The sequence below is a fragment of the Aotus nancymaae genome, unplaced genomic scaffold, assembly GCF_030222135.1.
Source record: "Aotus nancymaae isolate 86718 unplaced genomic scaffold, 86718_ANA_hifiasm-v0.15.2.pri h1tg000077l, whole genome shotgun sequence".
Lineage (NCBI taxonomy): Eukaryota > Metazoa > Chordata > Mammalia > Primates > Aotidae > Aotus > Aotus nancymaae.
Window position 1 is genome coordinate 15839580 of NW_026988492.1, and position 18657 is coordinate 15858236.

The 18657-nt window shown below is 38.4% G+C and overlaps 1 protein-coding gene across 12 annotated transcripts in view; it reads left to right on the forward strand.

The window, feature by feature from the left end:
- The first annotated feature begins 5858 nt into the window (after window positions 1-5858).
- Window positions 5859-18657, forward strand: part of NSUN6 (NOP2/Sun RNA methyltransferase 6) — an 86401-nt gene continuing 73602 nt past the window's right edge. For all 12 annotated transcript variants that reach the window (XM_064368379.1, XM_064368380.1, XM_064368382.1 and 9 more), the window contains exons 1-3: window positions 5859-6339; window positions 9352-9507; window positions 15393-15472. In XM_064368379.1, the coding sequence (XP_064224449.1) occupies window positions 6265-6339; window positions 9352-9507; window positions 15393-15472 (311 nt within the window). In that variant the 5' untranslated portion in view covers window positions 5859-6264. The remainder of the gene's footprint in view (window positions 6340-9351; window positions 9508-15392; window positions 15473-18657) is intronic.

An 18657-nucleotide genomic window follows, 5' to 3' on the forward strand; every position in this document is an offset into this window, starting at 1 on the left:
TGTTTCCTGACTTCTTTCTGTTCCCCTGTAGGCGTGCTAGGGGTTAGAAATTCTGCCGTGATTCTTTTTCTTTCATGTATTCATCTGTTCATTCACGTATTCATTCATTTGCTTATTCATTCATTCATCCATGTACTCATTTATTGATTGATCCACTGGAGACGAGGGTGTCTCAATCTCCTGGGCTCAAGCGATCTTCCTGCCTCAGCTTTCCAAAATGCTGGGATTACAGGCGTTGAGCCACCGCGCCCGGCCCCTGTCAATGATTTTCGGTTCTGAAAAGAATTGATCGGGAGACGAGCCATGGAATGCCTGTAGCCACAGAGTTCAGTTATGTGATCAATAATAACATAATAATAGCACATAGCATCCCTCCCCATTTTGCCAGGCATTAGGTATGTTCGTGGATCCCAGATCGAAAGCCACGCATAAGCTAATTCGCTACGTAATTGTTTTCAATTCCACTTTCCATGGTTAGGTTTTAGCATTGAAAAGTTTGGCAGCCTGGAATGAAACGAAACTGAATGTCCTTGAAACCAGCTGACAGAGGAGCAAGCTTAAAAGACTATGACTTCAGTCAGATGGTTGGATTTTAACCTTGGCAACGTGGCCTTTTAACATGCCAAACTATTAAGTTAACCTGTAGAAAGAGAATGTATGACTTATGTCTTCCCAGTGCTATGGTTTAAAGACCATTTAAGACTTAGATACAGGAAAACATGCTCCAACGTTATGATATTAAAGGCAAGTTTCAATCTCCTATGTAGAGGAAAAAGAATGTATGGAGCCTATGCAAACTTAACTTTCTTTTCTTTCTTTTTTTGTTTTTTAAGACAGAGTCTGGCTCTGTCACCCAGGCTGGAGTGCAGTGTCGAGATCTCGGCTTACTGCAACCTCCTCCTCCCGGGTTCAAGCGATTCTCCTGCTTCAGCCTCCCATGTAGCTGGGAATACAGGCGTGTACCACCATGCCCGGCTAATGTTTTGTATTTTTAGTAGAGATGGGATTTCACCGTGTTAGCCGAGATGGTCTCGATCTCCTGACCTCGTGATCCACCCACCTTGGCCTCCCAAAGTGCTGGGATTACCGGCGTGAGCCACCCCACCCAGTTCAAACTTAACTTTCATGTCTATCAGTTGGACCATAAAGGAATAATTTTGTATTTGTGTAAATAATGGCTTAAAGGGACATTTTTAGTCGTAGCTTCATTATTACACAGCAAACTAGATTCTGTAACAGCTTCTTCAATTGTTAGACATGGATACAAACCACATTCTGCTTTCTTTTCCTGGCTTTCAGATTTCTAAGAAACCATTGCTGAAAAGAACAAAGCATCTTGGTATGAAAATGCAGAGATTTGAAGCAAAAAGCTAATGATTTCTTAAACATTTTTATGATATTTTAGAGACAGTTAAGTTTGAATTATACTTCCACTTTTAACGAAGTGGAATGAATATTTATTTGAAGAGGGCTGTTGATATTTTTATTGGTTTGCTTCTTTGAAGTTTAAGAAAACTTTAATGTTGAAGTTTTCGGCTTGTTAAAATTTACTTTTAACACGTTTCTTATGATCAATTTACCTGACAATGAGACTGTGCTAATGTTTTTAAAATATTTTTTCATATTTAAAAGTTTTATTTGCTGATTTGGAAATCTAAAATTTTTATAAACTGGAGGGAAATAAAACTAGCCATAATTATTAAAAGTAATATGATCGATTAATGGAATATAGTTATATATTATCTATACAGAAATCATGCTGATGTATCTATCAATCTATTAGAAAAAATACATTCAAATGCATTTTGCAGGTGGTGGCTTATGCCTGTGATTCTAGCAATTTGGGAGGCCAAGGCAGGTGGACTGCTCGAGCCCAGGAATTTTAGACCAGCCTGGAAAACATGGGGAAATCCTGTCTCTACAAAAAATACAAAAATTAGATGGACATGTTGCACACGTGTAGCCCCAACTAATGGGGTGGCTGAGGCAAGAGGCTCATTTGAGCCAGGGAGGTCAAGGCTACAGTGGGTTAAGATTGTGCCTCTGGACTTCAGCCTAGGTGGCAGAGTGAGACCCTGTCTGAACCAAAAAAAAGTGGGGGGGGGATTATAACTTATTTTCTTAAGTGTTCATTGGAAAATAATTTCTTTAATTAAATTGGAATCCCAGTAAAATTTCTGCCCAGTTCAACAAAATATTTTAAAGAGTTCAAGGAAGAAAAATGCCAAACAACTTGGGAATTTAAAAAATAAAACCATATCTAATATGTTTTTAAAAGGAACTATCATAAAGTAACTTCAGATAATACTCAGAAGAGCTAGCTGTAGCTGTAATTGAATTCAATTTATTACTCATACAACTCAGATCAATTTGTCCATTACTTTTTTTTTGAGGCAAAGTCTCGCTCTGTCACCCAGGCCAAAGTGCAATGGTGCAATCTCGGCTCACTGCAACCTCCACCTCCCGGGTTCAAGTGATTCTCCTGCCTCAGCCTCCTCAGTAGCTGGGATTACAGGCACCTGCCATCAAACCTGGCTAATTTTTGTATTTTTAATAGAGACGGGGTTTCACCACCTTGGTCAGGCTGATGTCAAACTCATGACCTCATGATATGCCAGTCTTGGCCTCCCAAAGTGCTGGGATTACAGGTGTAAGCCACCATTTTTTAACTTTCCTCAACCTTTAAGGTAGTGCCCATTGTGATTTTAGTTGATGAGTCTCTAGATTAGGTGGGACTGATAGATTTCCCATCAGAAAATTCTCTCATCCATATGGTCTGAAATCAATATGATCTTCTTCTGTAAAGATCTATTGAGAGACCAACACTTTTTAGATGCTGTAGGTAATATAAAAGAAATTAATGTCCCACTTCTGTCATTAGGAAGAGTATGTTGGTAAATTTCTGACAAAGTTGCTTTATGTTTACAAAGAAGAGCCATAATACCCTGAGTTTCAAAACATCTACTAGATGTAAAATAGTTGTAGATCTGTGACTTTGGTCACAATTCAATAAATGAGAATTGACATCTCTTCTGTAGTTGAGGGCTCAATGTGACCAGCCTTCCCACATTTGATAAATGCTCCTTCCAACAGGTACTTCAAAGCTTCCATCATAAACACATGTAGTCCTTTAGGGGCTCAGTTGCTCAGTGGCAGTCGTGGTGGCTTATAAGTTACCCATTTACAGTAGGTTTTTGCCTTTTGAAGCTGATCCAGTTTCTTGAATTTTCTGGTCCTCTCTTCTCTAGAAACAACTTTACCCCTCTTTACTACAGTCCCATTCCTTCTGGTGGAGCCTCTGACATTTCCCAAACACCTGAAATCTTCACTCTGCCATCTCCCAAACACCTAAAATCTCACAAATGACTTTTCACTATCCTATAGCCATTCCTTCAGTACATGATAACACTTGTTTAATAATACTATCTAACATTTACTGAGGACTTTGTTCTATCCCTATTTAAAGCACTCTACCTAATTTGTTTGGTTTTTAGTAAAATTATGAAGCAGGAGCTATTACCTCTATTTAACAGATGAAGAAATTGAAATGTAAACAACTTTAATAATTTGCCTGAGGTTGCAAGAACTGGACTCTAGTAGCCTGACACCAGAGGTCAAGGTCTTAACCATTGCAAAAATATAGATTGCCCAAGAACGCTGCTAAACTTCACTCATACATTAAAATACCATTTTCTTTTCAAGAATCTATGTTGTTTGTTCCTTACTTAGCTGGGAAGGATATGTGCAAGATAAAGCAGCCAGGAGTTTAAGTCTGGCAACAGTTGGACTGCTGGATTTTCAGAGAAGTGTTCCCCAAAGCAAATTATGGTGTTAATTTCCAATGTTCCATAAGCATAGCAAGAAAAATGGGAAGTTCTCAGTAAGGTATATAGTATTATTTCTAGAAATAAAGATGAACCAATCCAAGATTGGTTTTTTTGTTTGTTTGTTTAATCCTGGCAGTATTCTGAACTAAATCGTATTCATTCTTCCCTTTACTTTCCAGATATTATAGGTCCTAATTTATAGTGTCTCAAAGGCCAAATAAATTTGAGAAGCTTAGACTGGAGCTGCTGTACTAATACAGAATTGGATTTATGGGTAAATGGGTGACTATAGGTATCATGTTATCTTCATAGAACCATGTAGGATTGAAATTAGGAGGGAGAGAAGTTTCTTTGAATGGAGATAGCTAGAAGCAGAATTAAGACCTTTCTTCCAGGATCAATCTGAAATAACATTTTGACAAGTAAAAAGAGGCATGCCTATCATAGCAGAAATAAAAAGGTGACCTGAAAAATATAAAAAAGGAAGGACTAGATAGAAATTAGTTACAGTCTGGCTGGGCGTGGTGGCGGACACCTGTAATACCAGCTACTCTGGAAGCTGAGGCAGGAGGCTTGCTTGAACCCAGGTGATCCTAATGTCTGATTTAGACATTGATCACTTTGAGATCTTTCAGCTGTGAAAGAATCCCATTGGATTTACTGAATAAATATGCTATGGTCAAGGACAAGGTATTGGCTCTAGAAGCCAAATTACTAGTCTTCATCCTGGCTTTTTATTTGTGAGACCATAGAAAGTTATTTCAACCCTGGGAACCTTGATTTACTCTTTAAAACAGAGAAAATGGGCAGGGCATGGTGGCTCACGCCTGTAATCCCGACACTTTGGGAGGTCAAGGCAGGAAGATCATTTGAGGTCAGGAGTTTGAGACCAGCCTGGCTAACATGGGGAAACCCCGTCACTACTAAAAATACAAAAATTAGCCGGGCCTGGTGTTGCATGTCTGTAATCCCAACTACTCTGGAAGCCGAGGCAGGAGTATTTCTTGAACTGGGAGGTGGAAGTTGCAGAGTGGAAATCCCACCATTTCACTCCAGCCTGGGTGACAGCTCAAAAAAAAAAAAAAAAAAAAGAAGAGAAAATTATAAACATCTTGCAGGTTGTATGGTATAATGGTCATACAATATTTTCTAGTCTTTCTGGTAAAGAGTTTGTGTATCATAGAAAGTACCTGTTCTGTTTGTGTGTGTGTGTGTATAATTCGGTGTGAAAATTACAGAGAAAAAACCCCTTTCTTATAGTTATGTGTAAATTACCATGATGTGCTGCAAAAAACATATGGCAAAGAGACGGGAGAACTATTTTGATTTTACTGTACAATCATAAAATGGCTCAATGACTTTGGTTAGGTACTCCCGTTCTTTAAATCTATATCCTTGTCTACTTATGACCAAAAAAAAAAAAAAAAAAAATCATGGCAAGGGTTTCTCAAGCTTTAAAGAATATGTCAACTGATACAAGTAGCAGTTAGCCTTATAAACAACGGTAAACACTATCTGTGGATTTTAAGTATTACCTCATGATTGGATGTTAACACAATATTAACCCAACTTTCAAAAATATGAACTTCACAACTAAAGCCAGATCTGTACGCCTGAGAGAAGTAAAATCACTTCATAAAATCAAACGGTGGCTGATGCGTCCAAGTCCTGGCCTCATCCTCTACTTGGAGGACATGCAGCAACACAGCAACTGGGCCCCTGCCTTTATTCAGGCCAGCAACATCTTCCACACGCCGTTTGGCCATTTTTCTATTGCCCCTGACACCCAGCTCTCCAGTACCGAGAACTAAATATTTCCACCCATCTTGCCAGCGACCCCGGCCTACTTAAGGCTCCCCAGGACCCACAGCAGGCAGAAGCGCTTTCCCCGCAGGGTTAGGAACCTCCGGGGGCGTGACGTGGCGTAGCGCTGGGGAAATTTGCGGCTGCTGATTGGGGGACCGGAAAAAGAGCGGACCGCAGGCGCCGGACGTGACGTAAGCCGGAAGCGACTTTCCGCCGAGAAATAGGGGGCGCGTGTTTGGAAATTGGTACAGAAGACCGAAAGCGAGCGAGCTGCTGACAGTCTGGTTTATTGATTTGCGTCCGTCTCAGCACAGATTCAATTACTAAGCTTTTTTTTTCTTCTTTTTTTTGGTTCTTTGCAACATGAGTGGCTTTGGCTCAGTGATTTCCGTGAGCATCTCCGCGAGAAAACATTACCTCGATGAGGTGTGGTGGAGACCAGGCAGCCGCTTCTAATCGGCTAGGTTTGAAAAAGCGTGGACTTGCCTTTGATCTCCGAATTTAACTCAGCTTTATCGGCTAGATTTTCTTCAGTATCTGGTGTCAAGCCACTCGTCACTGTTAATTTGAAAAGAGAAAAAAACACCGTTTTCCAGCATTTCTCTTGGTGGAGAGCTAAACAACAGGGAAAATGTCTGTTTTCCCAAAGATATCTTTGAGACCCGAGGTTGAAAACTATCTTAAGGAAGGCTTTGTGAATAAGGAGGTAGGTCAGGTAACGATGTTAGATATTTTGCAAAAACAAATATTCACACACTCTAGAGAAATAGAAAACAGTCTAAAGGGAAATCTTTAGAGCCATCGTTTCTTATTACTTGTCTATCCAAATGTAAAAATACCAATATGTTTCTTCAGGTATTAAAGCTTACTGAGATACGAGGTGAATAAAGTATATGTTTGGGCATTTAGGAACGGAAAAGAAGGGAGAAGTGCGTGTGCCTGTTAGGCATGGCACAAAGGGTTACAAGGATGAACAAGAAAAAGTCCCTGTCTTCAAGTCGAATTTTAAAAGAGCGCTTGCTCTGGCACTCAGGTGAAAAGGATTCTGTAATTTGTTGCGTGCCTCTTTCATGCCAGTAGTTGTGCTAGGTGATTTGCGTATTTTAATCTTAATCTTTTCTTCGTGGAGGTTTGTTCCCATTTTAATAGATGAGAAAATGAGTGTTCAAGGAATTGTGTAACTGACCCAAGTTGACACAGCTATCAAGTAACTACTGAAATATGGAGGAAAAGAGTTCAGGTGTAATGAACAAAGGTACAGCTTTTGAATCTCAGGCGCTTGATTAACATTCCAGGGCTTTGTAAATTGTGGCTTAACCTCGATTTTTCTCTTCTGTGAAAAATTGAGATTGTTTAAAAATATTTTACCAGCTTGTTTTAGGATATTAAACGTAAGTGAAAACAACTAGGATTGTTTTGGCATGTAAAGCCTCAAAAAAATGTTAATTTTGTTTGCTAAAATCCTCAGTAAATGTGGATTGTCCTTGATTGCGGAGTCTGTCTTCTAATCCACTTTACCACGCTGACTCTAAGCAAATTTGTTTTTTTCCAAATCTTTAGTTTTTTAGTCAAATTAAAACTATTTTACCAGGTTGTTTTAGGATATTAAACGTAAGTGAAAACAACTAACATTGCTTTGACATTTTAAGTCCTTAAAAAATGTTAATTTTGTTTGCTATTGGCAGTGCCTACTACAGATGTCCTCCATAAATGTTGATCGTCTGATTGCAAAGCCTGTCCTCTCTTCCACTTTACCAGCTGCCTCTAAGCAACTTTGTTTTTTCCAAAACTTTAGTATTTTACTCAAATTAACACCAATTAAATGTTATGGGTTTTTTCCTTTTTTTTTTTATTTTTTCCCGGACGGAGTCTCGCAGTGTCACCCAGGCTGGAGTGAAATGGCCCAATCTCAGCTCACTACAACGTCTGCCTCCTGGGTTCTAGCAATTCTCCTGCCTCAGCCTCCCAAATAGCTGGGACTACAGGCGCCGGCCACCACATCCTGCTAATTTTTGTATTTTTTAATAGAGATGGGGTTTCACCATATTGGCCAGGCTGGTCTCAAACTCCTGACCTTGTGATCTGCCCGCCTCGCCCTTCCAAAGTGCTGGGATTACAGGCATGAGCCACTGTGCCTGGCCTCATTTTTGAATGTTACTGAAGCCATGCCTTTTAGAGGGACTACGCCGTATGGAAAGAGAAAATACATTCTGTTGATTTCAAGAGACTTTAAATATAAGACATGTTAAGAGAAGTAGGGGCACTCCGCAGTTTTTTTCAGCAGATTTTAAAATGGTGAACATTGTTTTTTTTTTTGAGACGGAGTTTCACTCTTGTTACCCAGGCTGTAGTGCAATGGCGCGATCTCAGCTCACCACAACCTCCGCCTCCTGGGTTCAGGCAATTCTCCTGCCTCAGCCTCCTGAGTAGCTGGGATTACAGGCACGCAACACCATGCCCAGCTAATTTTTTGTATTTTTAGTAGAGACAGGGTTTCACCATGTTGACCAGGATGGTCTCGATCTTTTGACCTCCTGATCCACCCGCCTCGGCCTCCCAAAGTGTTGGGATTACAGGCGTGAGCCACCGCGCCTGGCCGAACATTGTTTTATAAAGAAGATCCACACATCTTTGACACCACCTCTGCTCCAAGAGTCTCATCAACAGTATGGTTTTACAAAAAGAAAAGCTGTGCCTTTGTAAAAAGTATTGACGGGAAAGGAATATTAAGTTTCGTGGTTTTTTGTTTGTTTTTTGAGACAGAGTCTCACTCTGTCGCCCAGGTTGGAGTGCAGTGGCGCAATCTCACTTCACTGCTGTTTCGACCTCTGGGACTCAAGCGATCCTCTCACCTTAGCCCCCTGAGTAGCTGGGACCACAGACAGGGGCCACTATATCTGGCTAATATTTGTGTTGTTTGTAGAGATGGGGTTTCACCGTGTTGCCCAGACTGAATGTTCAGTTTTGATAAGACTAAACTTTAAGAAATACCGAATACTTTAAGGCTAGTAGATTTGGCTAACAAGTGGTTTGTCTAGATTCTGTAGAGCAGGGTTTAGTCAAATATGAAAAGAAAAATATGCTTCTTGAAAAGCTTTGATTAATTACAAGGGAACATTGAGTCTTTATATCATCATATCTGACAGGTGTCTTTGCAACTCATCTTTTTTGGAAAATACATGTTACATTTAATAATACCATATTAAAAAGCTGATGTTCTGGGGGAATCTTTGAATGGCAGTGACTGTATCATTGTTACTTATTCTTTAAATATTGGCGTTTTAAAAGGATATCACCCAGTTTGCTCTTGGATATGGTGTTAGCTAGTTAGCTAACATCTAGCTAACTTGGGTATAATGTTAGCTCTACAGAGATGATGTGTTGGTAATGCATCATAAATAGACTGAATTCGTGAATTTATGTGAGCAAATGTAGCAGATACTAATATTTGCAAAATATTCATAATGCTTTGAAGTTTAGGCAATGTTTTTCAAAGCCCTTTATGTCAGGCATTTTCTTAGTTGTATATTACCACGTTTAAGCCCAAGAACCCTGTGAAGTATTACTATTTCCTTAGTGTTGTTGACATATAAACAATACAGCAAAATGGAGTGAACAATTGCTAAATGATGTTTAATTAGATTCAATGAATATGTAAGCACATTCTGGTGACTTTTTGATTCTTAAGAAATTTAAACATTCACTTGTTCTTTTTTAGATTGTGTCTGCTTTCAGTAAAGAAGAAGCAGAAAGGAAGTTTGAAACTTTGTTAAAGCACCTGTCACATCCTCCATCATTCACAACTGTCAGAGTGAATACACATTTAGCCTCAGTACAACATGTGAAAAATCTGTTACTTGATGAACTTCAAAAGGTTTGTGGAAATTTTCTGTTATTTATACATAATTGCATTTTTGCAATCTGCCATGCTGTTTTCCATTAAAATCCTATGATTGATATAATACGCTTCTAATTTTACAGATAAGAGATTGAGGATCATGAATACTAAATTGTTCAAAGTTATCCTAGGTGGTAATGCTGGAACTTGACCCTAGTACTTCTGATTCGAAATTTATTCATTTTTTGATGACTAAATAGCTCATTAAACCCCTCTGGACCTCATTAAAGTGGGCCTCAGTAGCTTCATCATTAAAATACGAGTGAAGAAGTCCAGTCTAACCTTAAAATCCTGTGCGTTTGTGATAAGCACCATGTAATGACCAGGAAAACAGATTGTATAGCTGAGATAAGCCCAGAGGTAAGGAGGTACATGCTAAATACTTATCGGATTATAGTGTTAATTGACATAAAAAATAGATCTTATAGGCCAGGCGCGGTGGCTTATGCCTGTCATCGCAGCACTTTTGGGCGGCCAAGGTGTGTGGATCACCTGAGGTTAGAAGTTCGAGACCAGCCTGGCCAACGTGGCAAAACTGTCTTTACTAAAACTATAAAAATTAGCCAGGCATGGTGGCGAGTACCTGTAATCCCAGCTTCTTGGGAGGCTGAGGCTGGAGAATCATTTGAACCCAGGAGGTGGAGGTTGCGATGAGCCAAGATTGCGCCATTGCACTCTAGCCTGGGTGACAAGAGCGAAACTCCGTCTCAAAAAAAAAATGTTGGGCCAGGTATGTGGGTCACGCCTGTAATCCCAGCACTTTGGTAGGCTGAAGCCAGTGGATCACATGAGGCCAGGACTTGAGGACCAGCCTGGGCAGCATGGTGAAACCCTGTCTCTACTAAAAAATACAAAAAAATTAGGCATGATGGCACATGCCTGTGATCCTGGTTACTTGAGAGGCTTAGGCACAAGAATTTCAGAACCCAGGAGGCGGAGGTTGCAGTTAGCCGAAGTCATGCCATTGCATTCCAGCCTGGGTGATAGAGTGAGACTCTGTCTCAAAAAAAAAAAAAAAGATGTTAAAGCACCGTATGTTTCGTAAGACCAGGAAATTAGAACAGTATAATGAATCTGAATCTATTTTCAATGTAAAACAGCATCAGACTTTTTTTTATTCAACCAATAAAATAGTTTTGGCAAAATATTCCTCTTACAGATGAAAACATTATTATAAAATGCCATTTATGACTTCTAAGCAGAAAAGTATTTGAATTATCTTGTTTATATTTTACTTTTTTGCTTTTGAAAGCTTTGCCTTATGTGTTTCATATACTGTACACTGAAATTTACCTCAAAAGAAATGTAAGATGTAGAAAAATCGATGCCTGAGGAGTACCACATACATTGCATATTGTAGTTATTAAATGACTTATGTCACTAGTAGGTGTCAGCAGACCCATTTCCGCCTTATTTGTATCTGAATTAAAAGCAAGAGGCAACCATGATTAAAGGGTTTCCATTTGTAAATCACAAGCTGTGTTTAGTTATTTGGAAAACTTCGGAAAACGATCGCTGATTTACCCCTTTTAAACAATCTCATTATTACATTTATGGAGACTCTGTCATACTCTCCTTAAGAGCAATTCTCTAAATACCAAGTTGTGAGTAGACGACCAAGTTATAAGACGAACCAGCTAGGGTATCTGAGTGTATGAGACCAAACCTTACTATAATAATTAAATAATATTTTGAAAAAATTAATCTGATTTTTATTTATCGATAGCAATAATCATATCGAGAGTAATGACATTAGGCATTAAACATAAGCAGTTGCCCTAAGCAACTCAAGTAATTACTTTTCCATAGCCATGCATGTATGTTTTCAGGTAATGAAAAGGAAACTGTTCTGAGGCCCAATGGAAGTATCCATAACTCAGGCACATCGAGATTTACTTTATTATTATTTTTCATAGCAAATGATTTCCAGAACCTGGATATTTTAGTATCCTAGTCTGAATATACACGATCCCATGGGCTAGGATCAGTCACTCTGGGCTTTGGGTTCCTTTCCTTAAATGTTAAGGTTGGAGAGGGAAGCTTGGGTCAGAGTCACTAGATAGCAGTACCTGATTCTAGCAAGAAAGAGTACTTGGAGGAGGCTTAGGCTATAGATTTTCTTTTTCCTTTCACATTGAAAAGTTCACATGTCCTAGAGAGATGTCCTGAATACTATGATATAAAAGTGTTTTCTCCCCAATATCTCTGTACCACATACTGAATTTTTTTTTTTTTTTAATGGAGTCTCACTCTTTTGCTTAGGCTGGAGTGCAGTGGCATGATCTCGGCTCTCTGCAACCACTGCCTCCTGGGTTCAAGCGATTTTCCTACCTCACCCTCCTGAGTAGCTGGAATTACAGGTATTGGCTGCAATGCTTGGCTAATTTTGGTATCCTTAGTAGAGATGGGATTTCACCACATTGGCCAGGCTGATGTCAAACTCCTCATGTCAAGTGATCCGCCTGCCTCAGCCTCCCAAAGTGCTGGGATTACAGGCATGAATCCTATATATCCCTGCACCCAACCTGAAATTTAATAGTATAAAATTTCATTAGGCTGGTGAGAATATGGAGAAGCTGGCATCTTCATACATTGTGGGTGGAAATGTAAATGATATGATCTCTTTGGAAAACTAGTAGTATCTTAAAAAGTTAAACATACTCTACAACCCAGCAATTCCACTCCTAGGTATCTACCCAAAATAAATGAAAACATATGTCCATACAAATTCTCCAGCATGGATGTTCATAGCAACACTACTCATAATAGTCAAAAGTGGACACTCCAAATATTCATCAGCTCCTAAGTAGATAAACAAAATGTGATATATTCATACAGTAGAATCCTTCAGTAATAAAAATCATGAAGTACAATGAACTGATACATGCTACAGCATGGATTAACCTCAAAAATATTAAGTGAAAGAAGCTAGACACAGATGCTACATATCGTATTACAGGCTGAGCATCTCTTATCTGAAATGCTTGGGACCAGAAGTGTTTCGAATTTTGGATTTTTTGGATTTTGGAATATTTGCATGAATATAATGAAAGATTTCAGATACGGGACCCAAGTTTAACATGAAATTCTTTTATGTTTCATGTTCACCTCATATACATAGGCTGAATGTAATTTTATACAATATTTTATGTAATTTTATGCAGGAAATTGTATACATGAAACCATCAGAAAGCAAAGGTGTCACTACCTCTGACACTCATGTGGACAATCTGTGGTTGTTTGGCATCACTGTCATTCCTGACATTGAATTTATATACAGAAAAAATATTTATATAATTGTTTTCTTTTTGAGAGGGAGTCTTACTCTGTCACCCAGGCTGGAGTGCAACAGTGCAATCTCAGCTCACTGTAACCTCTGCCTCCCGGGTTCAAGCGATTTTCCTGCCTCAGCTTTCCGAGTAGCTGGGGTTCCCGGCACGCGCAACCATACCCGGCTAATTTTGGTACTATTATTAGAGATGGAGTTTCATCATGTTGGCCAGGCTGGTCTCGAACTCCTAACCTCAGGTGATCTGTGTGCCTTAGCCTCCCAAAGTGCTGGGATTACAGGCGTGAGCCACTGTGCCTGGCCTATACGTTTTCTTATACTTATTCGTATGTAAGTATTTAACAGTAAAAAAAAGACATACCATTAATACAGTGAAAAAATATTGCATTCAGGGTAACTAAACAACACATAGCATTACTGTTATACCTGAGTTAGCTACTCAACAACAAAAACAATAAACTCTGCTGTGAGCCTGCATTTTGACTTTGACTGGTCCAGGTCAAGTATGGAATTTTCCACTTCTGGCATCATGTCAGCACTCAGAAAGTTTTGGATTTGTAACATTTCAGATTTTTAGACTAGGGATGTTTGGTCTGTATTCCATTTATGTGAAATGTCCAGAAAAGGCACATTTATAGAGAAAGAAAGATAATGGTTGCCTAGCAATGGGAACAGGGATTGACTGCCAGTGAGCGTGAAGGATCTTTGTGGGATGATGGAAATTGTCTAAGACTGGAGGACAATTCTTTAAATTTACTAAAAATCAATGAATTGTACATTTAAAATGGGTGAAATTTATGGAATGTAAATTATCTCAATAAGGCTGTTTTAAAATGGCATAGGGCAGAAACAAACATTAAAAGTAGGTGGTGATATGCTCGGTTTGGAAAAAAATGTGTTGTTATGAAGGGTATGTACATGTGTGGTTTTATCAGTTTTATTTCTATATCATCTTAACATGCTCCTAATTGAAAGAGAGAGACAGTGACCTTTGGCTTGAGAAGCTTTGATCTCTGTATAAGCTATTTCCTCAGTGTAAAGCAAATGTTACTTATAAAACAAAACAAAAATCAAAATTCATTCTCTTCTTTGGCGAGAGCTGTTCCCTATAATTGATACCGTAAGGCTATCAAAATGATGAAGGAGGGAAGGAAAGAGGAAGAAGGGTTTGATTGAATGAGGTAATAAGCAATTTATCCTTCAAATTGCTTATTATCTGTTGGATATGGTTATAGTCCGAAATATCCTTTGTCTGGAAGAAGCAGAAGTCCATAGAGCTGGTGACTTGGTAGATATGAAGTTATATATCTAAAATATGCATAATTATTTTCTGTTTCCTTATCAACTTAGAAATGAGTAAGGTGATCTCAGAAGTTTTTTGTAGATAGTGTGTGGATTCTGTGGGGCAATGCAAACATGTATTGTTATCGCTCTTTTATATAGTATGTGAAAATGGAGTTTATAAACCCTAGCCTGATAGAGTATGCGGTCCCTGTCATCCAGTTCTCTATGTAGCTGGTTTTTTGTTTGTTTGTTTGTTTGTTTTTGAGAAGGAGTCTCACTCTGTTGCCCGGACTGGAGTGCACTGGCATGATCTTGGCTCACCGCAACCTCCACCTCCTGGATTCAAGCGATTCTCCTATCTCAGCTTCCTCAGTAGCTGGGATTACAGGTGCATGCCACCACACCTAGCTAGTTTTTTGGATTTTCAGTAGAGACTTGTTTTTACTGTGTTCTCCAGTCTGGCTTTGAACTCCTGAGCTCAGGCAATCTACTTGCCTCAGCCTCCTAAAGTGCTAGGATTACAGGTGTGAGTCACCACCCCTAGCCAGCTGTTTTGTATTCTGTGTAGGGTACCCACTTGTCTTCTGCTTGTGTCAGTGGTACACTGGTACCTATTTAACAACTCCCTTCTGGGAAAAATAACTCTAATTTGTGGTGTCTGCTGATTTCTGTGGTGTAAATACTCACCTGGTTCCCTGGTAGCTACATGCATGACTGGAGTTCAGAAGAGGTGCACGCAGTGGCTCTTCTGAGCTGGTGTGAGCTGGCTCCCGCACGTATACCTGCTTTCAGTGTGAAAGCCTTCCAATTCCCTTTTAATGGAAGATATTGAAAATCCTGAACCTCAACCATAAACGTTTCTCTTCCTCACCAAAACTGACATGGATGCCAGTGTTGATTGTGTATGTTAGGTAGTATTTATTAGTAGTAATCTCAGTCTTTAACTTCCTATTCAGAGACTTTTCTTAAATGAATACTACATGTAATTCTATATTGAATATAAGTTTTTAAAGTAAATCATTTCAGATAACCACAGCTTGTGTTTATAATGCCAAACAGTAAGCAAAATTGAGTCTTGTAAAGAAGTCGGGATACTTTAGAATTAAAATAGAGAGAACATTGTTGTTTTGAGGTCATTTTGATTTTTACAGTACTCCATGGAATAAAGGGAAAGTGCTCCAGAGCTACTAGAGCTTCATGCTGTGGTGGATGATGATACTGAAAAGTTTCTTAAGTTGAAATGTATTAGATGTATCAGTTGCTTTATAATCATGTTTATTTTTAACAGCAGTTGAATGGATTAAGTGTTCCTATTCTTCAACATCCAGACCTTCAGGATATCTTACTTATTCCTGTTATTGGACCCAGGTTTGTAAAAAGTTCATTTCTAAATTATATTCTTCTCAATAAAATTTGTCACAGGGAGCTTTTTTACTGTTTGGTGATATGACTAAGTTTCTCCGTTGTTAGCAACTTTCTGTAGATAACAGGAATTCAGAAATTTATAAATGCAAACTTGATATTCTGTCCTGGAAAATCATTCAAAAGAAGACTAGGAATGGTACCAAGGACCTTGAGAATAATGCATTTTAGGTCCCTTTAGTGCTGTAATTTTTTCCCCCCACTTTCTGAGAAGCTTTATTTCATTTGCTTACTTGTATTTCATAGGAATTTTCAGTGCTAAATTAAAACTTTTTTTTGAGCTGCAACAAAAATATAAAGTAACTTATTTTCTACTTTCATAGCTGATATGTTTGTAAAATTTTACTTTTTGAGTCAGTATCTTGCTCTGTTACCCAGGCTGGAGTGCAGGGGTACAATCATAGCTCACGACAGGCTTGAACTTATGGGCTCAGGCAATTATACCACCTCAACTTCCAAGTAGCTGGGACTACAGGTGCACACCACTCCACCTGGCTAATTTATTTTTTATTTTGTAGAAACAGTCTCACTATGTATCCCAGGCTGGTATTGAACTCCTAGCCTCAATCCCACCTCAGCCTCCCGAAGTGTTGAGATTACCCATGAGAGCCATCTCGCCCAGCCTGTAAAATTTTATTCATAATTCAACAATTATGTTAAACTACCATGTGCTGTTTCTGTTCTACTCACTCATTTATTTGGAAAGCATATGTTTGAAAATTGAAAAATAGGTTTTCAGGCTGGATCTGGTGGCTTACTTAACTCCTGTTATCCCAGCACTTTGGGAGCCTGAGTTAGGTGGATCCTTTGAGCCCAGGGGTTGGAGACCAGTCTGGGCTACATGGCAAAACCCTGCCTCTACCAAAAAAAATGATAAAAATTAGCTGAGTAAGGTAGTGCCTACCTGTAGTCACAGCTATTCAGGAGACTGAGGTGGAAGGATCGTTTGAGCCTGGGAGGTGGAGACTGCAGTAACTGTGATTGTGCTACTGTACTCCAGTCTGGGAGACAGAGTGAGACCTTGTCTCAAAAAAAAAAAAAAAAAAAAGCTGGGGGGTGTGGGGGGAAGGAAAAAATAAATTTTTATAGTATAATGAATGATTATAATGATGTTTTATTCCTTTAGAGCATTTTATAATTCCTAATTATGGTCTAAAATCTTTTTAAACTCCTAAGAGTTAAAATAAATAAAGAAATGCTTTTGATGAAACTTTAAAGTAATTTAGTGGGCTGCAATAGAGCAGTGGTTTAATAAACTATGATTTGTCCATGCAGTGGGATAGTATGTGGCCTTTAATATGGGAGAATTATACCTGCCAATCAGAGAAGATGTTTATGATCGACTGGTAACTATCAAAAGCAAATTGCCATACTTGGGATAATTACTTTTTTTGCAATTAAAAAAATATACCCAACTATGCATTTATATATATTTATTTACATGTTAAAAAAAAGTCTGGAAGCTGTAATATACCCAACTTTTAATAGTAGTTAACTCTGAGGAAGTTAGATTGGGAGAGAGGGAGTAAATAAAAGGCAATTTCCACATGTAGTATTTCAGTTTTATTTTTTACTATAAGAATGCATTTTTGCAATTAAAGTTAACTTGTGTAGGCTTCTCATTCAGTTTATTTAAAAAATTTTTTCATCTTCTGTTCGGTTTTTTAAAGGTGAAATTTACATACAGTGAAATGAAGAGATCTTAAATGTATAGTTTGTTGAGTTTTGACAAATATATACATCTGTGTAGCCAAGACACACCCTAGTCAAGATAGAGCATTTCCATTATGTAAGAAATGTCTCCTGTACTCAGCTACCCTACCGGGAAACTGCTGTTCTGATTTCTGTCATCTCTTAGTTTTGGACCAGTTAGTTAGCTACTATAATTGACTACTGTAATAGACTACAATAACAGAATATGGAAGTTATTATACTTCTTATGAGAATGCAAAATTGTACTTATTTAGGCCATTTCTTACTCTGTTAAACATCTCTTCTTTGTTCTTTAGTTTTATTTAGTTTTTCTAAAGATAGCGTTCAATTAGGTTTTTCTTTATAGAAGCAAGTAAAAATTAGAGTTGTATATAAATATAAAGGTAATCATCTATTACATCTCCTATCATCCATTATATCTCCTGTCCTACCTCCCAGTTTTGCTACATACACCTAGGAGTACTAAGTAAAAGAAATAATATTTCACAAAATGGCATAGCTGAGTGATTAAGAATGTAATTGATATATTAGAGGTTAGGAAGGCAGAATAATTGAAAAGGGAACAGCAAGTATGTGAGCTGACACTGGGGGGTTGGAGGTATGGTGAAGGAGGTGGTCTGTCTTCTAAATTTAGGGTCTTTGGTTTAAACAATACAGTGTTAAGAGTGAGAAATACCCACTAGTCAGTACAAGGCAGTAATTAAAAGTAGGTCTTTCTTGCCTTAGGATATAGGTTGGAGAAAAATGTGTTGCTGAGAATGCACAGCGTTAAGTTCCCTCTCTCAAAAAGGTTTGGAATTCAAATTGCTGCAACCTAAATTGTCTTGGAACCTGCAAGCTGGGAAATGAACTATTTAGTCCCAAGCCAATTCCTGGGTGCTTGGCAAAAACAGAATGACACTACTCTGCAGCGGCATGCATTCAATCCAAGCCAAACACTTCACATTGTTAAAAGGACACTAGGAATCAAACCACTGTGAGTAAGAATCAGCACATACAATAAGCTGCAGGATTAGATTTCCCTCAGAACTTTAACAAATAGATCTTTCTGGCAGAGACTGTAAGAAGAGTTTTCTTCTGAGATCAGACGAGATCGGGTATGTTCATGGTGGAATGGCTGTAGACGAGACAGTTTTCTTAAAATGATTAAAAATGAAAGAATAAAACATAAAAGACCCTAAGGATAAAAAGGTAAAATTGAAAACAAACTTCTAGAAATAACAATGTTGAAAACTCACAATGAATTAAACAGTAGGTTAGACTCAACTGATGAGAAAATTTTTGAATTAGGAGATGACCTTAGGTCCTATCTAGAAAGCAGCAGAGATAAATTAAAAATATGAAAGTGAAATTGAGTCATGAAAAATAAGAGCAGTTTATATTTCTAATGAGTCCCAAGTATAGAGAATAGAAATAAT